This window comes from Zingiber officinale, chromosome 6B (assembly GCF_018446385.1).
Source record: "Zingiber officinale cultivar Zhangliang chromosome 6B, Zo_v1.1, whole genome shotgun sequence".
In the NCBI taxonomy this organism is placed as follows: domain Eukaryota; kingdom Viridiplantae; phylum Streptophyta; class Magnoliopsida; order Zingiberales; family Zingiberaceae; genus Zingiber; species Zingiber officinale.
This window is the reverse complement of record NC_055996.1, coordinates 46,365,040-46,381,620: the sequence shown is the minus strand read 5'-3', so window position 1 is coordinate 46,381,620 and position 16,581 is coordinate 46,365,040. Positions and strand designations below refer to the sequence as shown.

The 16,581-nt window shown below is 40.6% G+C and overlaps 2 protein-coding genes across 2 annotated transcripts in view; both read right to left on the bottom strand.

Annotated features, from left to right (window-relative positions):
- LOC121992395 overlaps positions 1 to 404 on the bottom strand; it is a 35,005-nt gene extending 34,601 nt beyond the window's left edge. The window contains exons 1-2 of the mRNA XM_042546726.1: positions 336 to 404; positions 21 to 224 (exon numbers count right to left, since the gene is read on the bottom strand). Of these exons, the coding sequence (XP_042402660.1) occupies positions 21 to 188 (168 nt within the window). The 5' untranslated portion in view covers positions 189 to 224; positions 336 to 404. The remainder of the gene's footprint in view (positions 1 to 20; positions 225 to 335) is intronic.
- Positions 405 to 424: 20 nt separating this feature from the next.
- On the bottom strand, positions 425 to 3,415 carry LOC121990948. Its single transcript, XM_042544991.1, has 6 exons — positions 2,935 to 3,415; positions 2,766 to 2,852; positions 1,949 to 2,005; positions 1,705 to 1,778; positions 759 to 930; positions 425 to 625 (listed from the first exon to the last, which is right to left on the bottom strand). Exons 1-6 carry the CDS (start codon positions 3,346 to 3,348, stop codon positions 425 to 427), a joined length of 1,005 nt encoding a protein of 334 aa, XP_042400925.1. The 5' UTR covers positions 3,349 to 3,415.
- Between the last annotated feature and the right edge of the window lie 13,166 nt (positions 3,416 to 16,581).

Below are 16,581 nucleotides of genomic sequence, written 5' to 3'. Positions count from 1 at the left end.
GAGTTTAAATGTCTACTTACATATTTGCTAATCATGCTCAAGTCAGGAGCAACAACCAGTTTTCCCAGACACATAGCTCGTATAAGAACAGTAGGGATGGATTGTTCCTCAAGAAAAGACCCATATAGCACAATATCTGCAGCATTGATGAAGTCGTTCATGTTTCCATCAGCAACAATATTCTCCATAATGATGCTTGAAAAACCACCATTCCTAGCAATTGCCTGGAATTATTCATGGCATAGAAGTTAATTTTAAAAAAAAATAGTTAAAATAAATGATTAATTCATATGAAAAATGAAGAAGATAGATTATCATGGAAAAAATGAAATTACCTCCAAAATATTCCTATGCACAGTTGTTAGATTAGCATTCAGAATGTAAATTCTCAAAGAAGAATTCACATGCTTGTTATAGTGTTTATTTACAATTTTGCATGCTCTAGCAGCAGGCCACTATATGAAAATTCTCCGCCAACAATAGCAATAACAAAGTCCTCTTGTGTATAGCCAATTTTTGGTTCATTATGTTCTTTCCATGTGACTAAATTATCTGCTTCCCATGCTTCAGTAGGGCAACCAGGAATAACCAAAAAGTTACCAGCATCTAGTGATGAGTACATCATCTGAAAAACATAGAAATGAACAAGCTATATTAAAATCTGAATCAAACAACTAGGGTATTGGGCATTTTGGCAATTAATATCAACAAAATTTAATAACAAAAAAACCTGTAAACAGCTTAGCGAAACATATTACCGGCATTATGTGTGTTGAGAACACTATAACAGAAGCTCTGCTAAAAATTTGTTTCCACTCATTCCAAACCTTAACTTGACCATTCTCACCATATTTACGTAGATGAAATGCCAGGAATTTTTCATTGATGGTCCAGATGACAGGTACGTTCCTAAAAGGCTCCTGCAAAAGACTGTAAACCAGAATAAAAATTCCACACAGAAATCAAATATTGTATTTGTCCAGTTTAAGCTTTTGTTGGATGTGTATCCTGCATTGTGATTTAAAGTGATGTGACAAGTTGTAAATAAATTTGAGTCATAGCTCACAATAAGGAAAATAAAAAACTTGTAAACTACCATAGACATAACATATAAATACAGAAGAAACAATTTAATTGAGTGGAGTAAAAAACCAATGTAAGACTTAATGCTTTAATCTATAAAGTAAATTATTCTATTTTACCTTCAAGACCCTTTCCAAGTCAGCATCTATTAGAATTATATTGGCAGATATAAATAGTGGCTTTTGTAATATGCAATTAGAATGACACTGATGAGAGTAAAATTGATTTGATAATAAAATAGTCTATCTTAAAATCACTGCAATTTTGAGAGCAGTGAAATCAGACGAGTTAACAAATTATTGATTGGCAGAGTCAACTTGGCGATAAGACAAATGGCAACTAATATTACAAGTGGTGATTTTTATAGTTTACAGTAGCGAACATTCTATCTGCAATTCCTGTGGATTTAGAAGCCTAAAAGATAATCATATGAAAATGACAAGAATCAAGATGCACTTAAAAGTTAAAACACACACCTAAAGATAGATAATGACAAGGTAATTAAAGAATGAGAAAATATCTTGCAAGGTAATTTGACTGATACCATAAGGATACACAGTAAGAAAGTGTAGGATTTAAGTATAAAGTGAATAGTATGGGAGAGAGGAAAGTTGAATTTACCATGAAATCACCGGTTTTGAAATCATAGAATTCACAAGAATGCCATCATAGCTGTACAAAGGATGATAAAAAACCTGATCAGAAAGTAATTTATTTAGCAAGCCATAAATAATTCGCCTGGCTACACAAAAACACTTAAGTACATCAAACAATTAAATATTTAACTGCCACATATCAACTTTGTTATTTACTTTAACCAATCTACGGCGGTTTCCTGAATCGTTGTAGTAGGCAGGATTCTAACCGATAGCCCAATAGTACTCCAAACAGACTCAACAGGACCATCTTTGAATGAGAAAATCTGCAGAATTTGGAATACAAAGACTTCAAGAATACTAGCAAACAGTAGGAACAGGATAATGTTAAAAGATAGTAAACGGAATTTCTAATAAAAAAAACATATATTCCATCATTCCAACTAACAAAAACATATAGATTCTTAAAACTACAAAATGAACAGAAGCAACTGAGAATAAAAGCACAAGGGAATAAGGAAGAACGAAATGAACGCTTCAGCTGCATTAGGCATAGGGAAAAATATTAGCTTTGTGTTACAAATTTTATTCTCAAAGTAAAAGATAATTGCGGCATGATGGAGAACACTCGATTTTGCAATTGTTAATTTTCTAATGTAGAACTCTTTAGAATTACTACTGGCCCCAATGCATGACGTAATCAATTCATGACAAAAAAAACAAACTAGATATATAAGAGCTCCATTTGTATCGTTCGGTGACATAAATCTTCACCAATCATCATACAAAAACTAGGCAGAGAGAAGAATGTAGATCAAACTTGTTGGAAAAGTGGCTACAACTTGCAATTGGGTGTCAAAACATTTTACGACGAGATACCAAATAATTTGGCATTTCATTTAGGAAAAATGTAAAAACAAAAACAAGCAATAAAAGATGTAAATTACTTAGTAAAAAGACTATAAAGCTGCCAACATCAACAGGATCGATAAAACTGAACGAGAACCAACAACAATAGTGAACCACCAAAACAAGCGTCAATCTTTTTTTCTACCAAAGAAAACACCGATGTCTCTTCATACAGACCTGGATATCGTAGCCGATCTCCTTGAGGACGACAGCAATGCTGATCGTCTGCAGCTGCATGGCGTCGGGAAAGAGATTCGGAACCACCTAGGAACCAGGAAAAAAAAAAAGCCATCAGACTCCCCACATACACGGCAGTTAAAAAGCAAGAAACCAGTCAAAAATCCACCAAGGCAAGCAGCGGCTTTCTCAGCCCGTAGGTCCGTCGCGACCTTCCAGCAAAACCTTCGATCGCTGACAAATTCGCCTCCCGTCTCTCCCTCTCCCACCTCTCCAGCAGCTTGGAGGGAACGAACCGGATACCATCCCCGAACTCCAGCCTCGCGATCTCGCCCAGATGGGGCGAGTCCGTGCCCCCATCGGGACCCTCGTCCGGAGATCCGGGGAGGAAGGCCTGGAAAAGCGCGACGACGAAGAGAAAAGCTGCGACGGTGAAGACCCAGTGGAGGTACCCGACCTTGTCGGAGAGAAGAAATCGGGTGAGGCGGTGGAGGGAGGATGTAGCAGGCGCGGATGGGCGGAGGTGAGGGATCCGCTTCGGCGGAGTCGCTCCGCCTGCCGCCGCCTCGAAGAGGGAGCCCATTCCACCTTGATCTTTTCCACTGGCCGAGCAGCTGGACAGGAAGCTTATAAAAAGCCGTTTGGACTGACGGAGGAGCCATGGTGGGAAGCAGCGTTGAAATACGATTTTAATTACCGACAATAAATACAACTATTATTTAATAAAATACAGCAGTAAAATAAAGCACGACAACTTTATCATATATTAAAAAAATCTTAAAAAACAATAATGTTAGTGGCATTTTTGAGAACTGTGAAAGAAGGCACGTTACAGTGTTACTTGTTCCGTGTCGCATTGCTTTTGCTTTGAAATTACAAAATTAAGGAGGTATTCATATATGTGCATTTATGATTAGAATAGAGCGGAGGAAGGCAGACACGACAGACCACACTCGTGTCACGTGATCAAGTGGGCCCTTCCATTTTCAAATTCCAACGCGTTGTGTTTTTTCTAAAAAGAAGAACATGCTTACGTGTATTTATGTGTTGATTCGATGCTGTACAGTGTCTTTATCTCTTTATCATTCCTACGTGGACGAGAGAGATACGTGGATGCGAGAAAGGGGAAGGCAAGAGGAGAGATAGAGAGGACACTGTCCGTCCATATAGTATCGAATCAAACGTAGATTCACCGTCGTTAAAATCTCTTATCTCTTAGCTCGTTGTAGATCCGTATAAGTTAAAGTTTATACCTCTTTCCATTATAAAATATCCTCTCAATAATTTCTTATTTTTCATCTCTTTAATATTTTTAATTTTATATAATTAAATTTTTTATAAAATTTAAATTAATAATAAAATAATATTATTTAACTTTTCTAAAATATTTTAATATTTTTATTTATTTAAATAGAAATAAAAATAAGTATAACAAAACCTAAAGTACGACTCAGAATTTCAAATCAACGAAGGATCTCCTTCCCATCTTTCAAAGCATTTTCAGAGGATGCGTTTGGTTTGAGATTTGAGATTCTTCGTTGATTTGAAATTTTGAGTCGTTACTTCATATTTTTTATTAATTTTTTATTTCTATTTAAATAAATAAAAATATTAAAATATTATGTATAACTTTAGTAATCACATAACCAAAAAAATATTGTGTTTGGTTAAGTTATCATGTATAATCAAGGTTACGTGATTATCAAGTAATCACATAATCAAGATTATGGGAAATAAAATATATTTTTTGGTCCAACTTAAGTAATACAACAAAAATTTATTTGTTTAAAGGTTTTAATGAATAATTTAGTTTAATATTTTATTATATTACTCTTAATTACAAAATCAACCATATATTATTATTTTTTAAAAAAAACTCTACATTTTTTTAATATTTTCCTTTATTTTTATGTGTATTTTTTAAAGTTGTTTACATTTTTTATTTAAATGTTTTTCCTATTTTTATTTTTTTTTACGTTTTTTAAATTTTTTCCTTTTTTTCTATTTTTTATTTTTTTTTATGTTTTTCTATTTTAATTTTTTTGTTTTTTATGTTTTTTACATTTTTCTATATTTTTTTTGAAGTTTTTTATTTTATTTTTTATTTTTTTTTTAATTTATATTTTCCTTTTTTATTCCATTTTTCTCTTATTCAAGGGTATTTTGAGTTTAAAAAAATCATTAACCCTAGAATAAAAAAAACCTCAGTTTTTTTATTTCGGGTTGCATATCCCTTTTGCTGACGTCTCGGGCAAGAATCATCAATTACCTAAATCAAATAGGGTTTCGGTTGATAATTTTGGATGGATAATCAAACTTATCAAAGATAATCCCTAACAAACGTACCCTAATGTATATGGATATGAATATCAATCAAATAAATTTTAATAAATAATTGGATTTGAAATTTTAAAAAAATATATGTATAATTATTAATTATTAAAATAAAAAAATATTCATTTGGTTTAAAAAAAAAAAGAGTCTAGACAAGAATCCATCAACTCAATCAATCCATTTTTTTTAAAAAAAAAAAGATTGACTAATAACTTTATTGATCATCATCAAATCAAATATTTATCATTTATACTTTTTATATGATTCATTTTAGATTTTAAGACCACATCTAATAATCAATTAAAACAACGTCGAGATTTCTTCTAATTGAGCAATAATAATCAATTAAACGTCACTTTTGATACGATGAGGGAATTGGTAAAAGGAAGTCGGCAGTGTAAATTGATATTATTTAAATGCTACTCGTACATATCAATCAATGCCAAGGAACCATATGCATGCTCATAGCTCCTCAATAAATGCCTTGCTATTCTCGCACCAACATAACTTTGGAAAAGTACACTTCTTCAAAATATTGAAAAAAATTATCAGATTTGGTATTATCTAGGCAAAAATCACAAACGGCCTCTTTTATTATCTTTGTAAAAGAATACCTATTTTTTAAAATTACTAAAATAATACTTTGTTATACTTTTCATTTTGAAAATATTCAAAAGAATACATAGTAAAATTAATATAAGTTGATTAAAATTACTTCATATCAAATATATTAAAATATTTTTAAATTTGTTAATTAATTAAAATTATTTCAATGATTGGGAAAAAACCTCTTTAAATTATTATATTATAGAATTTTTTTCAACATAAACAACTATTATTATTTTTATTTTTGTTAATTTAAACAGATATGAGGATTTAAGGTATTAAATGGAAATGGATTTGGAAATTTTCCCACTTGTATATTGTGTCCACATCGCACATGATGCTTGTCACCTTTGCCCCTGTCACCTTGCTCCCACCCCATTGATTCCATGCCCTCCATGACTATTGGAGACACATGATATTTTTTTTTTTTATCTATAGTGTAGATCCAACTCCTTATGGACCACTATGTTTATTTACTTTTCTTAAAAAAATACAATGTGAATTAAATTTTTAATATTTTACCCTAGGTTGCCTTCAATAAGTGACGTTCAATAAGTGACGTTCTCTAAATATGATATGCAACTAGTTAATGTTAAGTTTTTAATTGTCCGTACAATTATTTTTTAATTTATCTTGATCGCGATGAAAAAAATTTATAGGGTTAAACTCGTTGTCTCAAATTTTGTATTACTGGTTCAATTTTTTAATTTTTTTTTAGAAAATTAGAAACTCAATACCACCCCTGATTGCTTATGAAGTTGTGGCACGTGGAATTATCAAGCTAACAACTCTTTTGAACTTTCTTGTTCATTGACTTAAATTTCTAGATGACCTAAGGTTGGAAAAGCTTGTAGTCAAAAGGAAAAAGGCAAAAATTAAGAGGCCTAGGCGAAAATTAAGAGGCCTTATTCTCTGTTTCTTTTAACTAAAAAAAAACAAGAGGCCTTATTTTCATTATGATGAAAACCATTTTTTGAAAGAAAAAAATATTAAAAAGACAATGTTGTCGTGGAGTATTGGTTAAAATTGCTTCAAATATATTCAAAGTTATTTTATGTTAGAACAATTTTATATAATTTTGATCAATTATTATATTAATTTTAATTTAGTTTTTTTTTAAAACAAAAACCCCACTTATGTTTTTGAATTTTGTAAAAGACTCACTATACTTTTTTTAAAAAAACAAACTAAGGATTACACTTAATAATACTCTCCCTAATACCAACCAACTCCCACCATGAGCTGGCAATCAAGAAAAACCTTTCTCCCATAGTGGAGGGAGGTTTTTTGTTTTAATCGAAGAAGTGGCTCTGTAGTTACGGAGCCGCTTCTTTATTATTATTTTTTAATATTATTTTTTTAATAATTGTAAAAAAACATAACAACGACTAATTTTTTAGTCATTGTCTGTTGTTGAACAATGGTTATAATTTAATTTTTTAATTTATAAAAAAATCTATAAATATAAGATTCATTTTCTTTTTTTCATTCATTCCATTGCTATCTTTGCTCTTTACTCATTTCTTCTTTTCATTCCCTATTTGCATTCGAGATGGATGAAAATCTCAATACTTCCTTTACAAATTTTTTGAAGTTTTCAAATACGGAAGGAAATACATCTTCTCAAAATAATCATATTCCTCCAAATATCCAATATCCTCATATTTTCTCTCATACACATGCAATATCCTCTAAATTTTTAAAAATTTTCATATGTTCCATAATATTCTCCAAATTTTTCAAATTCTCAAAGTTCTCAAAAATTTTTAATGAATCCAAGTAACGCCGCCCCAGCTCCATTTGGTATGTATCCACATCAAGATTTGTCAGCCATGGGTAGCCAACTTGGGATACCTTATCCTTACGTATTTTCTCCTACCCAACCACTTGTCATACTTTCGAATGAATCAAGAAGGGTTACTATTGACCCATCTATCAGCGACAAAAAATCTCTAACACCATTATCTGTTCCAGCATCTCAGTTGCCACCACACTCATCACAAGAAGAGCATGAAGTTGAGCTGGATGAAAATGAATCAAAATTAAGATTTTGGTCTCTTGATGAAGATGTGGTCCTTGCGAAGTCATGGGCAACTATAAAGCACTGATGTAATCATTGGTAATGACCAGAAGGATCAAGCTTTTTAGAAACGTATAGTTGATTACTACAATAAGCATCGCCCACTCGATCTATAACGAGAAGTTATCAGCCATTGAAATCACATTATTATAGGTTTGCACAAATGGGTAAATGAATTTTCTGCAACTTATAATAATTTTTATATTTATCATCAAAGCGGTTGGAATGATGAAAATGTGTTGGAGAATGCACTGAATATGTGGAAAGCCAATAACAATAACAAGGATTTTAAGTATATGCATGTGTGGAGGGTTCTCAAAGAATATGAGAAATATACTCCACAATCAGTTGTTCATTACTCTAACAAGAAATCAAGGATATCCGAATCAGGGGGATACACTTCAACATCAAATCCAGATACAAGTGTTGATTTAGATGACTTTAAAGTTCGCATTCGTCCGACAGGGCAAAAGGCAGCGAAGAGTTAGGGCAAATCTAAACTAGAGAGGGCGACACAATGGAACATAGCATCGACAAATAATGACAAGATATTAAAAAATATCAAATGCAAAAAATGGCTTTGCGAAAAGCCGAGATCTTTCATAAGGATTATGAAATTCTTATGAAGGATACTAGTGAGATGACACTAGGATAACTTTATTTACATTAGAAAATGGTGGAAAAAATTAAACAGAGACATGGCCTGATGTAGATGAGTTTAAGTTTATTTTTCTATATTATTATAATTTATGTCTTTTTATTTGATGCACTATAATATTTATATATTTTTTTAATTATTAATGTTATTTCATGTTAGCAATTTATAAATTTAAATTTTATAAAAATTCAATGGTGTATAATGTAAAATATGGAGAGATAAGAATTAACTTTTGATGAAAAGTGTGGGACTCATGAAGGAGTTGTTGAGAGGTTTTTTGATAGTGGAGAGAGGTGTGAGGTTTTTAACTTTTGATGTGGCGCAGATATGGCAATAAAGGAGCTCTCAATGGACTCTAACCATTGTGGATGCCCTAAGTCACTTAAACGTCACCTAAAGCTTCATGATTGCCAACTCATCATTGTGGTGTTAATTTCTCTAAATTCAACACTACATTGGTGTTGATCTATCAAATCCAACTCAATTATTCTAATATTTTCAACCACAATAGTTTACTATTGATTTTTTTAAATCAACACCACTATAGCCCTGGTCTCTCCAATTGAGTACCACTATGATGTTGGTCTTCATGGTTTTGATTTCTCTAACTTAGTACTACATTGAAGTTGATCTTTTTAACTCAAGAATACTACTATTATGATTTCTCTACGATGTTGTTGATCTTTCCAACCTAGCATCTAAGTAGTGCTGGTTTCTTCCAAGAAGAACCACAAATAGTGTTGGTTTCTTCAACACAACACCAGTGTGATTCTAGTTTCTCCAAAATAACACCACAGTCTTGTTGAATTAGGCTATGTACCAATTAACACAAAATCATATCTTTTTATATTGAAGCCTCACAACCACTCTTTCACAACAACACTAGCATTCCTACAGTGCCCTCTTCGTCTTCATGCTCTAATCTCATAATTTTGTACTTTTAGATCTATCAATGAGTATTGGTCAAAATTCATTGATAAAACTAGTTGTCTTTGATTGGTATCAATTCAAGTGTATTAGGTTCTTGGCTTAACACTGAGGGGGTGTTTGGTTTAGGGGAATAGGAGCGGGGAATGGGAATGGGAATCGTTGATTCCCATTGTTAATGTTTGGATTATAGGAATAGGAATGCAAATAAGGGAATGAATCCTTGAAATTGGGTAATAACTCATTCCCATGTACCTCCCCTTCAATGAGCCATTACTCTATTTTCATCAATCAAAATATTCCCTTATTCCAAAAATACCCTTGATCTAAAACTAAAATTTTCTCCCTTAATATCAAATATCAAAATATATTTATTTATTTTTTCTTTCATATCACTTCTCTCTCCTTGTTCTCTCTCATCATATTTTCTCTCTCATCATTTTATCACACACTTTCTCTCTCCTATCACATTATCTTTCCCTTTTTTCTCATTACACTTTCTCTCTCATCATACTTTCTCTCTCTTCAATCTCTTCTATCGTACTCTCTTCCTTCTTTTTTTCTCATCATACTTTCTCTCTCATCATACTTTCTCTCCCCTCAATCTCTCCCATCACACTCCCTTTTCTCTTTTTTTCTCATTTACACTTTCGCTCTCATCACACTTTCTCTCTCCTCAATCTCTCTTATCACACTCCCTCTTTTTTTTCCTCAACACACTGATCCGGTAGTAAGAGCAGGCGAGCCCGCCCTGTGAAGTCAACGCCACGTGGAAGCCACAGTGGCAGTCGTCCATCCGGAGAGGGTCGGGTCCGACCGGACGCCCGGAGAAGGCAGGGTCCGACCGGCTTGCCGACCGGACGATATACGGCTGATGGTTGAAGGCTCCCTGTCGAAATCAGGGTTCCGGCGCTCAGTGGAAAGGGTCGTGGGCCGAGCGGACCTCACGCTCGGCCAACGCCATAAGGTAACACTGCTGATAGTCCCCATAAAGCACGTGATGGAGGATCTCCCCAAATAAACCATCGCATATGTCCGACCGGATGTTGAGGGAGCTGTCCGCCCGGAAGCCAGATTTGGAGCAAAGGGGAAAAGGACAAGGAACGTCTTTTTCTGACAGCAGGTATGTTTCACGTGTGGGTCATGTTCCAAATCTTGTGACAGGGGATTCCGCTGTCCCATCGAGGATATGCTGAGACTGTAGCAGTATGGGTTAGGGAAGCTCACTGACAAGCCCTTACTGGGGTATGGGCCATGGACACGTGTACACCTCGGTAGGTGCACACTCACTTCTTCACTGCCCTATATAAAGGCCCTCATTCTTCCCCGGAGGTACGTTTTCTACGAATTCTGGAGCCACTTTTTCTCTCTTGAGCTTCGCCTGACTTGAGCGTCGGAGGGTCGCCGCCGGGAACCCCTTCCCGGCCTGACTTCTGTGCAGGTTCGCCGGAGCTGTGTTACCAGTCGAAGATCCACGTCGACAGCCGGAGAGCGCCCCGTGCCCAGCGTCCGTTGGTTCACCATTCGGACATGATCAATTTGGCGCCGTCTGTGGGAACGCTCCTGCATCCGATCGGAAACAATGGACGAGGCTGGACGACAACACACGGTGATGCTTTCGAACGAGGAACTCGACGCTCTAATCGAGATAAGGGTCGCCAAGCTCGTGGAGCAAAAACAGAAAGCCACAGCCGAGCGGCCGGAGCATCAAGCAACATCAGCGTCTGGTGGTCGAGCGGAAGCGCCACCAGCCACCGTTGCATTTCATCGAGCCCTGTTCCGCACCCCTGAAGCCGTACCAACTCACAGAGATAGGGGATCTTCTTCGGATGAAATGCCTAGACGAGATGCCAGAAAAGGGAAAACCCTCCGAGCGGAAGACCGTCGAGCTCCGACGTTAAATATCGAGAGACGAGCTGGCGTCTATAAACCCTCCGAGCGGAAGACCGTTGAGGTCCGACGTTAAATATCGAGAGACAAGCCGGCGTCTATAAACCCTCCGAGCGGAAGACCGTCGAGCTCCGACGTTAAATATCGAGAGACGAGAAATATCGAGAGACAAGCCGGCGTCTATAAACCCTCCGAGCGGAAGACCGTCGAGCTCCGACGTTAAATATCGAGAGACGAGCCGGCGTCTATAAACCCTCCGAGCGGAAGACCGTCGAGCTCCGACGTTAAATATCGAGAGACGAGCCGGCGTCTAAACCCTCCGAGCGGAAGACCGTCGAGCTCCGACGTTAAATATCGAGAGACGAGCCGACGTCTATAAACCCTCCGAGCGGAAGACCGTCGAGCTCCGACGTTAAATATCGAGAGACGAGCCAGCGTCTATAAACCCTCCGAGCGGAAGACCGTCGAGCTCCGATGTTAAATATCGAGAGACGAGCCGGCGTCTATAAACCCTCCGAGCGGAAGACCGTCGAGCTCCGACGTTAAATATCGAGAGACGAGCCGGCGTCTATAAACCCTCCGAGCGGAAGACCGTCGAGCTCCGACGTTAAATATCGAGAGACGAGCCGGCGTCTATAAACCCTCCGAGCGGAAGACCGTCGAGCTCCGACGTTAAATATCGAGAGACGAGCCGGCGTCTATAAACCCTCCGAGCGGAAGACCGTCGAGCTCCGACGTTAAATATCGAGAGACGAGCCGGCGTCTATAAACCCTCCGAGCGGAAGACCGTCGAGCTCCGACGTTAAATATCGAGAGACGAGCCGGCGTCTATAAACGTCCGAGCGGAAGACCGTCGAGCTCCGACGTTAAATATCGAGAGACGAGCCGGCGTCTATAAACCCTCCGAGCGGAAGGCCGTCGAGCTCCGACGTTAAATATCGAGAGACGAGTAGGCGTCTATAAATATTCCAAGCGAAAAAAAAGGGGGACTGCAACTGTCCGAGAATGCTCGCCGCCAATATTGTTCGACTGACTCTACGTTCCGCTCGGCTCAATGCCCAAAGGTTGTCGGTTTATAACGAGCGATCCTTACTAGCAAAGCGGAATATTTGCCCGAGCGGAAGGGCATGGCCAAGTACTTCGCAAGAATGCTTTTCGAATGCCAGAGGTGTGATAATAGGCGAGCGACCAACACACATATTAATTAGCAAAAAGACAAAGTGCAAAAAGATAGAGTGCGCGAAAGGAAAGCATTGCATTAAAAATAAAATCTCAGGTCGGGCGGCCTAAGTACAAAAGGGATCATATTTAGCTGAGTGGCCAAATTACAAAAATTACTCGATATAATCGTAGAGGGTCTTGGGGATGTTATCTAGGAGCGCCACCTGATCGCCGGCCGGAATATTGGTGGACTCCGGAAGAAGACCCTTCGACTTCAGATAGGTCATAGTGGCAGTCATGGCCAAGTCGAAGGCTGAGTACATCCGCTCGTAAATTTTCTCCGAGAACTTGGGCGATCGGATGTAGCTCTATCGCAGAGCGGCGACTCAGCTCGGCTCGGCATCTTGATATTCTTTGAAAGCCGCCTGGGAGCCTGTGAGGGCCTCGTTCAGATTCTTAAGCTTTTCCGCGTCGGCCGAGCGGCCCGCCTTCTCCCTGTCGAGCTGCTCCGTCAACTCTTTTATCTTCAGCTTCAGGCCCCAAGCCTCAACGTTCTTCTTCTCCAGATCGGAGATAGCTGTATTCTTTCGAGTGGTGGCCAGGGTTATTTTTGTGTCAAGCGACTTGACTTGTCGCTCGGACTCGGCCAAGGCGTGGGCCTGGTCGGCTGTCTTCTTCTGCTCGGCCGCCAGCAGAGTTTGAGCTTTCTTCAGCTCCTTTTGCAGCTCGGAATAGGAAGGGCCCTGAAGGCCGGATGGACCAACTGCGACCTTCAGTTGCCGTAGCTCTTCATCCACCTAGGCCAAGCGGTTGGAAATCGCAATTTCCTCCACCCATCTCTGGCAAAAGAAAATTATAGCTATTAGCGGCCGATCGGAAAGAAGGAACAGCAAAGCTTGTAGATTACAAACTTACCCTTGTGGCCTGCTGCATATGGCTGTTAGCCAAATTTTCGAGGGGTATCAGCGCAGTGCGGGCCCGAGCATCGGCCCACATCTCAGCTAGGGGCCCTTTCAAGGTGATGGTATGCTCGGGCGCAGGCCGGGGGTCGTCCGACCGGCGGTCGGAAGGGGATCAGAAGCCGGCGCAAAAAACTGGGAATGAATGGTCGAGCGCTGGGCTGAATGGCGAACGGGCGGAAGGGTGCTGATTGGAACAGCCTCCACTGGAGCGGCTGGCTCGTCCCAATCCGAAGGAGTCCGGTCGGACGAGATGGTTTCGGTCTCTGGCGCCTTGCCCCGAGCAGTTGCAGTGACCCGCTCGGATGGTTGGACCGCGGAGGTTGCCGACCGCAGTGGAGTCTCCACTCGGCGCCTCTTTTGTAAGGGCTGCTCCCCCTCCCGAGTGGAACCTTCCTCAGGGGCAGTTGGTTCTCCAGAAGGAGTGGCTCCGCTGGCTACGTTTTGCTGAGAAGCAGGAGTGGTCGACTCAGCTTGAGTCCCGCTCTCTCCTTCGTGGGATCCGACCGGCTGGATACCCAAAGCTTCCATTTCTTTAGCCGGCGCGGCTTCCAGAGCGGCCGCCTTCCTCTTCAAAACACCGGCCATGACCGAATCCATAACGATGTCCGCTGCAAAGAAAGGAAAAGAAATCAGTTAGCAATCAAAGCAAATGCCCAACCAAAGTTCTTACCGAAGCCGGCCGGAAGAGGGGTCCGTATAGGACTCAGCCCGAAGATGTACATCACTCCCTTGTGGAGAAGTTTGTTGATGTCAAGTCACAGACCGGCCAGTATATTTGCAGCGTGGAGGTAGTCCGGTCGGGTCTTGAACTTCTTCAACTCGGGAGTGGGGGGCAGACTGACTTGCCACTGGGTCGGGAAGTTTGCCTGATTGGGCATACGGATGTAGAAAAGTAGTCCTTCCAATGTTTATTGGAAGTAGGGAGTTTGTTGAAAAAGACCAAGCCGGGCCGAGCTTGGAACATGAAGGTACCCGACTCGGCTTGCTTGGGGTAATAGAAATAAAAGAAGACCTCCGGTCGGAGGGGGATGTTATGAATCTTAAACAAAATGACAACACCGCAGAGAAGACGGAAGGTATTGGGTACTAAACTGCTGAGCGGCACACCGAAAAAATTACAGACATCTATAATGAAGGGGTGCACAGGAAAACGAAGACCGGCGGTAAACTAGTCTCGGAAGACACAGAAAGCTCCGCGCGGCGGCCTGTAAGGCCGAGCGGAAGGACCAGCTAAACGAATTTCGAAATCCTCTGGGATTTCAAAATTGTCTGTCAAAATATCGAAGTCCCGCTGTTCGAATCGGGACTGCATGGTGGTGTACCATGGGCCGAGCGACTGATCTGCGGGAGTGGAAGAACTAGCCATGGGCCGATCGGAAGGAATCAAACGACAAAAAGGCAGGAAAAGAACAACAGCAGAAGAAAGGAAGTTTCAAGGATTGAAACTGAGAAAGAAATGCGGAGGAAACACCGGAAAGGAGGGAGGAAAGATATAAAACCTTGCTGCGGAGAAAGGGATCAAGGAAAAGGCGCCGGAGAGCGTCGGAGAGCAGAAACAGTGTCGCCGGAGCTCCGAAGCGCAGGAAGCAATGGTCGAAATCGCGAAGGCAGGTGAGGAAGAGAAGGAAACGAAGAATTTATAGGGTGAAGGCCGGGCGGCCTCCACCGTTGGATCCAGGTCACGGGAAACAAAGCATGCATCGAGCCGTCCATTTCGAATCGCTTCGATCACATCAAAACACCACGCCACCGCCGCCGTACACCGATGGCAAAGCTCCACGTGGCATTCAATCATTCGGAGCATTTAATGAAAGCATGCTCAACCTTAATGTCGAAGATTGGCGTAGGATACGAGGAGATCCGGTGAAGACCATTGTTGATTCGCTTAAGGCTACCTCTATGGTTGGCCGAGCGGATGATACAAGCATGGAGGAACCGCTCGGCCGGATTCTTAGTCCAGTCAGTCGGACTATTCGCCTCCTTCGACTAGACTTAAAGGGGAGGCAAATGATCCGGTAGTAAGAGCAGGCGACCCCGCCCTGTGAAGTCAACGCCACGTGGAAGCCACAGTGGCAGTCGTCCATCCGGAGAGGGTCGGGTCCGACCGGACGCCCGGAGAAGGCAGGGTCCGACCGGCTTGCCGACCGGACGATATACGGCTGATGGTTGAGGTCTCCCTGTCGAAATCAGGGTTCCGGCGCTCAGTGGAAAAGGTCGTGGGCCGAGCGGACCTCACGCTCGGCCAACGCCATAAGGTAACACTGCTGATAGTCCCCATAAAGCACGTGATGGAGGATCTCTCCAAATAAACCATCGCATATGTCCGGCCGGATGTTGAGGGAGCTGTCCGCCCGGAAGCCAGATTTGGAGCAAAGGGGAAAAGGACAAGGAACGTCTTTTTCTGACAGCAGGTATGTTTCACGTGTGGGCCATGTTCCAAATCTTGTGACAGGGGATTCCGCTGTCCCATCGAGGACATGCTGAGACTGTAGCAGTATGGGTTAGGGAAGCTCACTGACAAGCCCTTACTGGGGTATGGGCTATGGACACGTGTACACCTCGGTAGGTGCACACTCACTTCTTCACTGCCCTATATAAAGGCCCTCATTCTTCCCCGGAGGTACGTTTTCTACGAATTCTGGAGCCACTTTTTCTCTCTTGAGCTTCACCTAACTTGAGCGTCGGAGGGTCGCCGCCGGGAACCCCTTCCCGGCCCGACTTCTGTGCAGGTTCGCCGGAGCTGTGTTACCAGTCGAAGATCCACGTCGACAGCCGGAGAGCGCCCCGTGCCCAGCGTCCGTTGGTTCAGCATTCGGATAGGATACACTTTCGCTCTCATCACACTTTCTCTCTCCTCAATCTCTCTTGTCGCACTCCCTCTTTTTTTTCCTCAACACACTTTCTCTCTCATTATACTTTCTCCCTCATCATACTTTCTCTCTCCTCAATCTCTCCCATCACACTTAATGTTCTCTTTTTTTCATCACACTTTCTCTCTCATCATATTTTATCTCTCACCATACTTTCTCCCTCCTCAATCTCTCTCATGACACTCTCTCTCCTCATTTTTTCTCATTACATTTTCTCTCTCTTCATCCTCTCCCATCGTACTTTCTCTCACATCATATTTTCTCTCTCATCTTCTCGCATCATGCTCTCTCCTATCACACTCTCTTTTCTCATTTTCTCTCATCACAC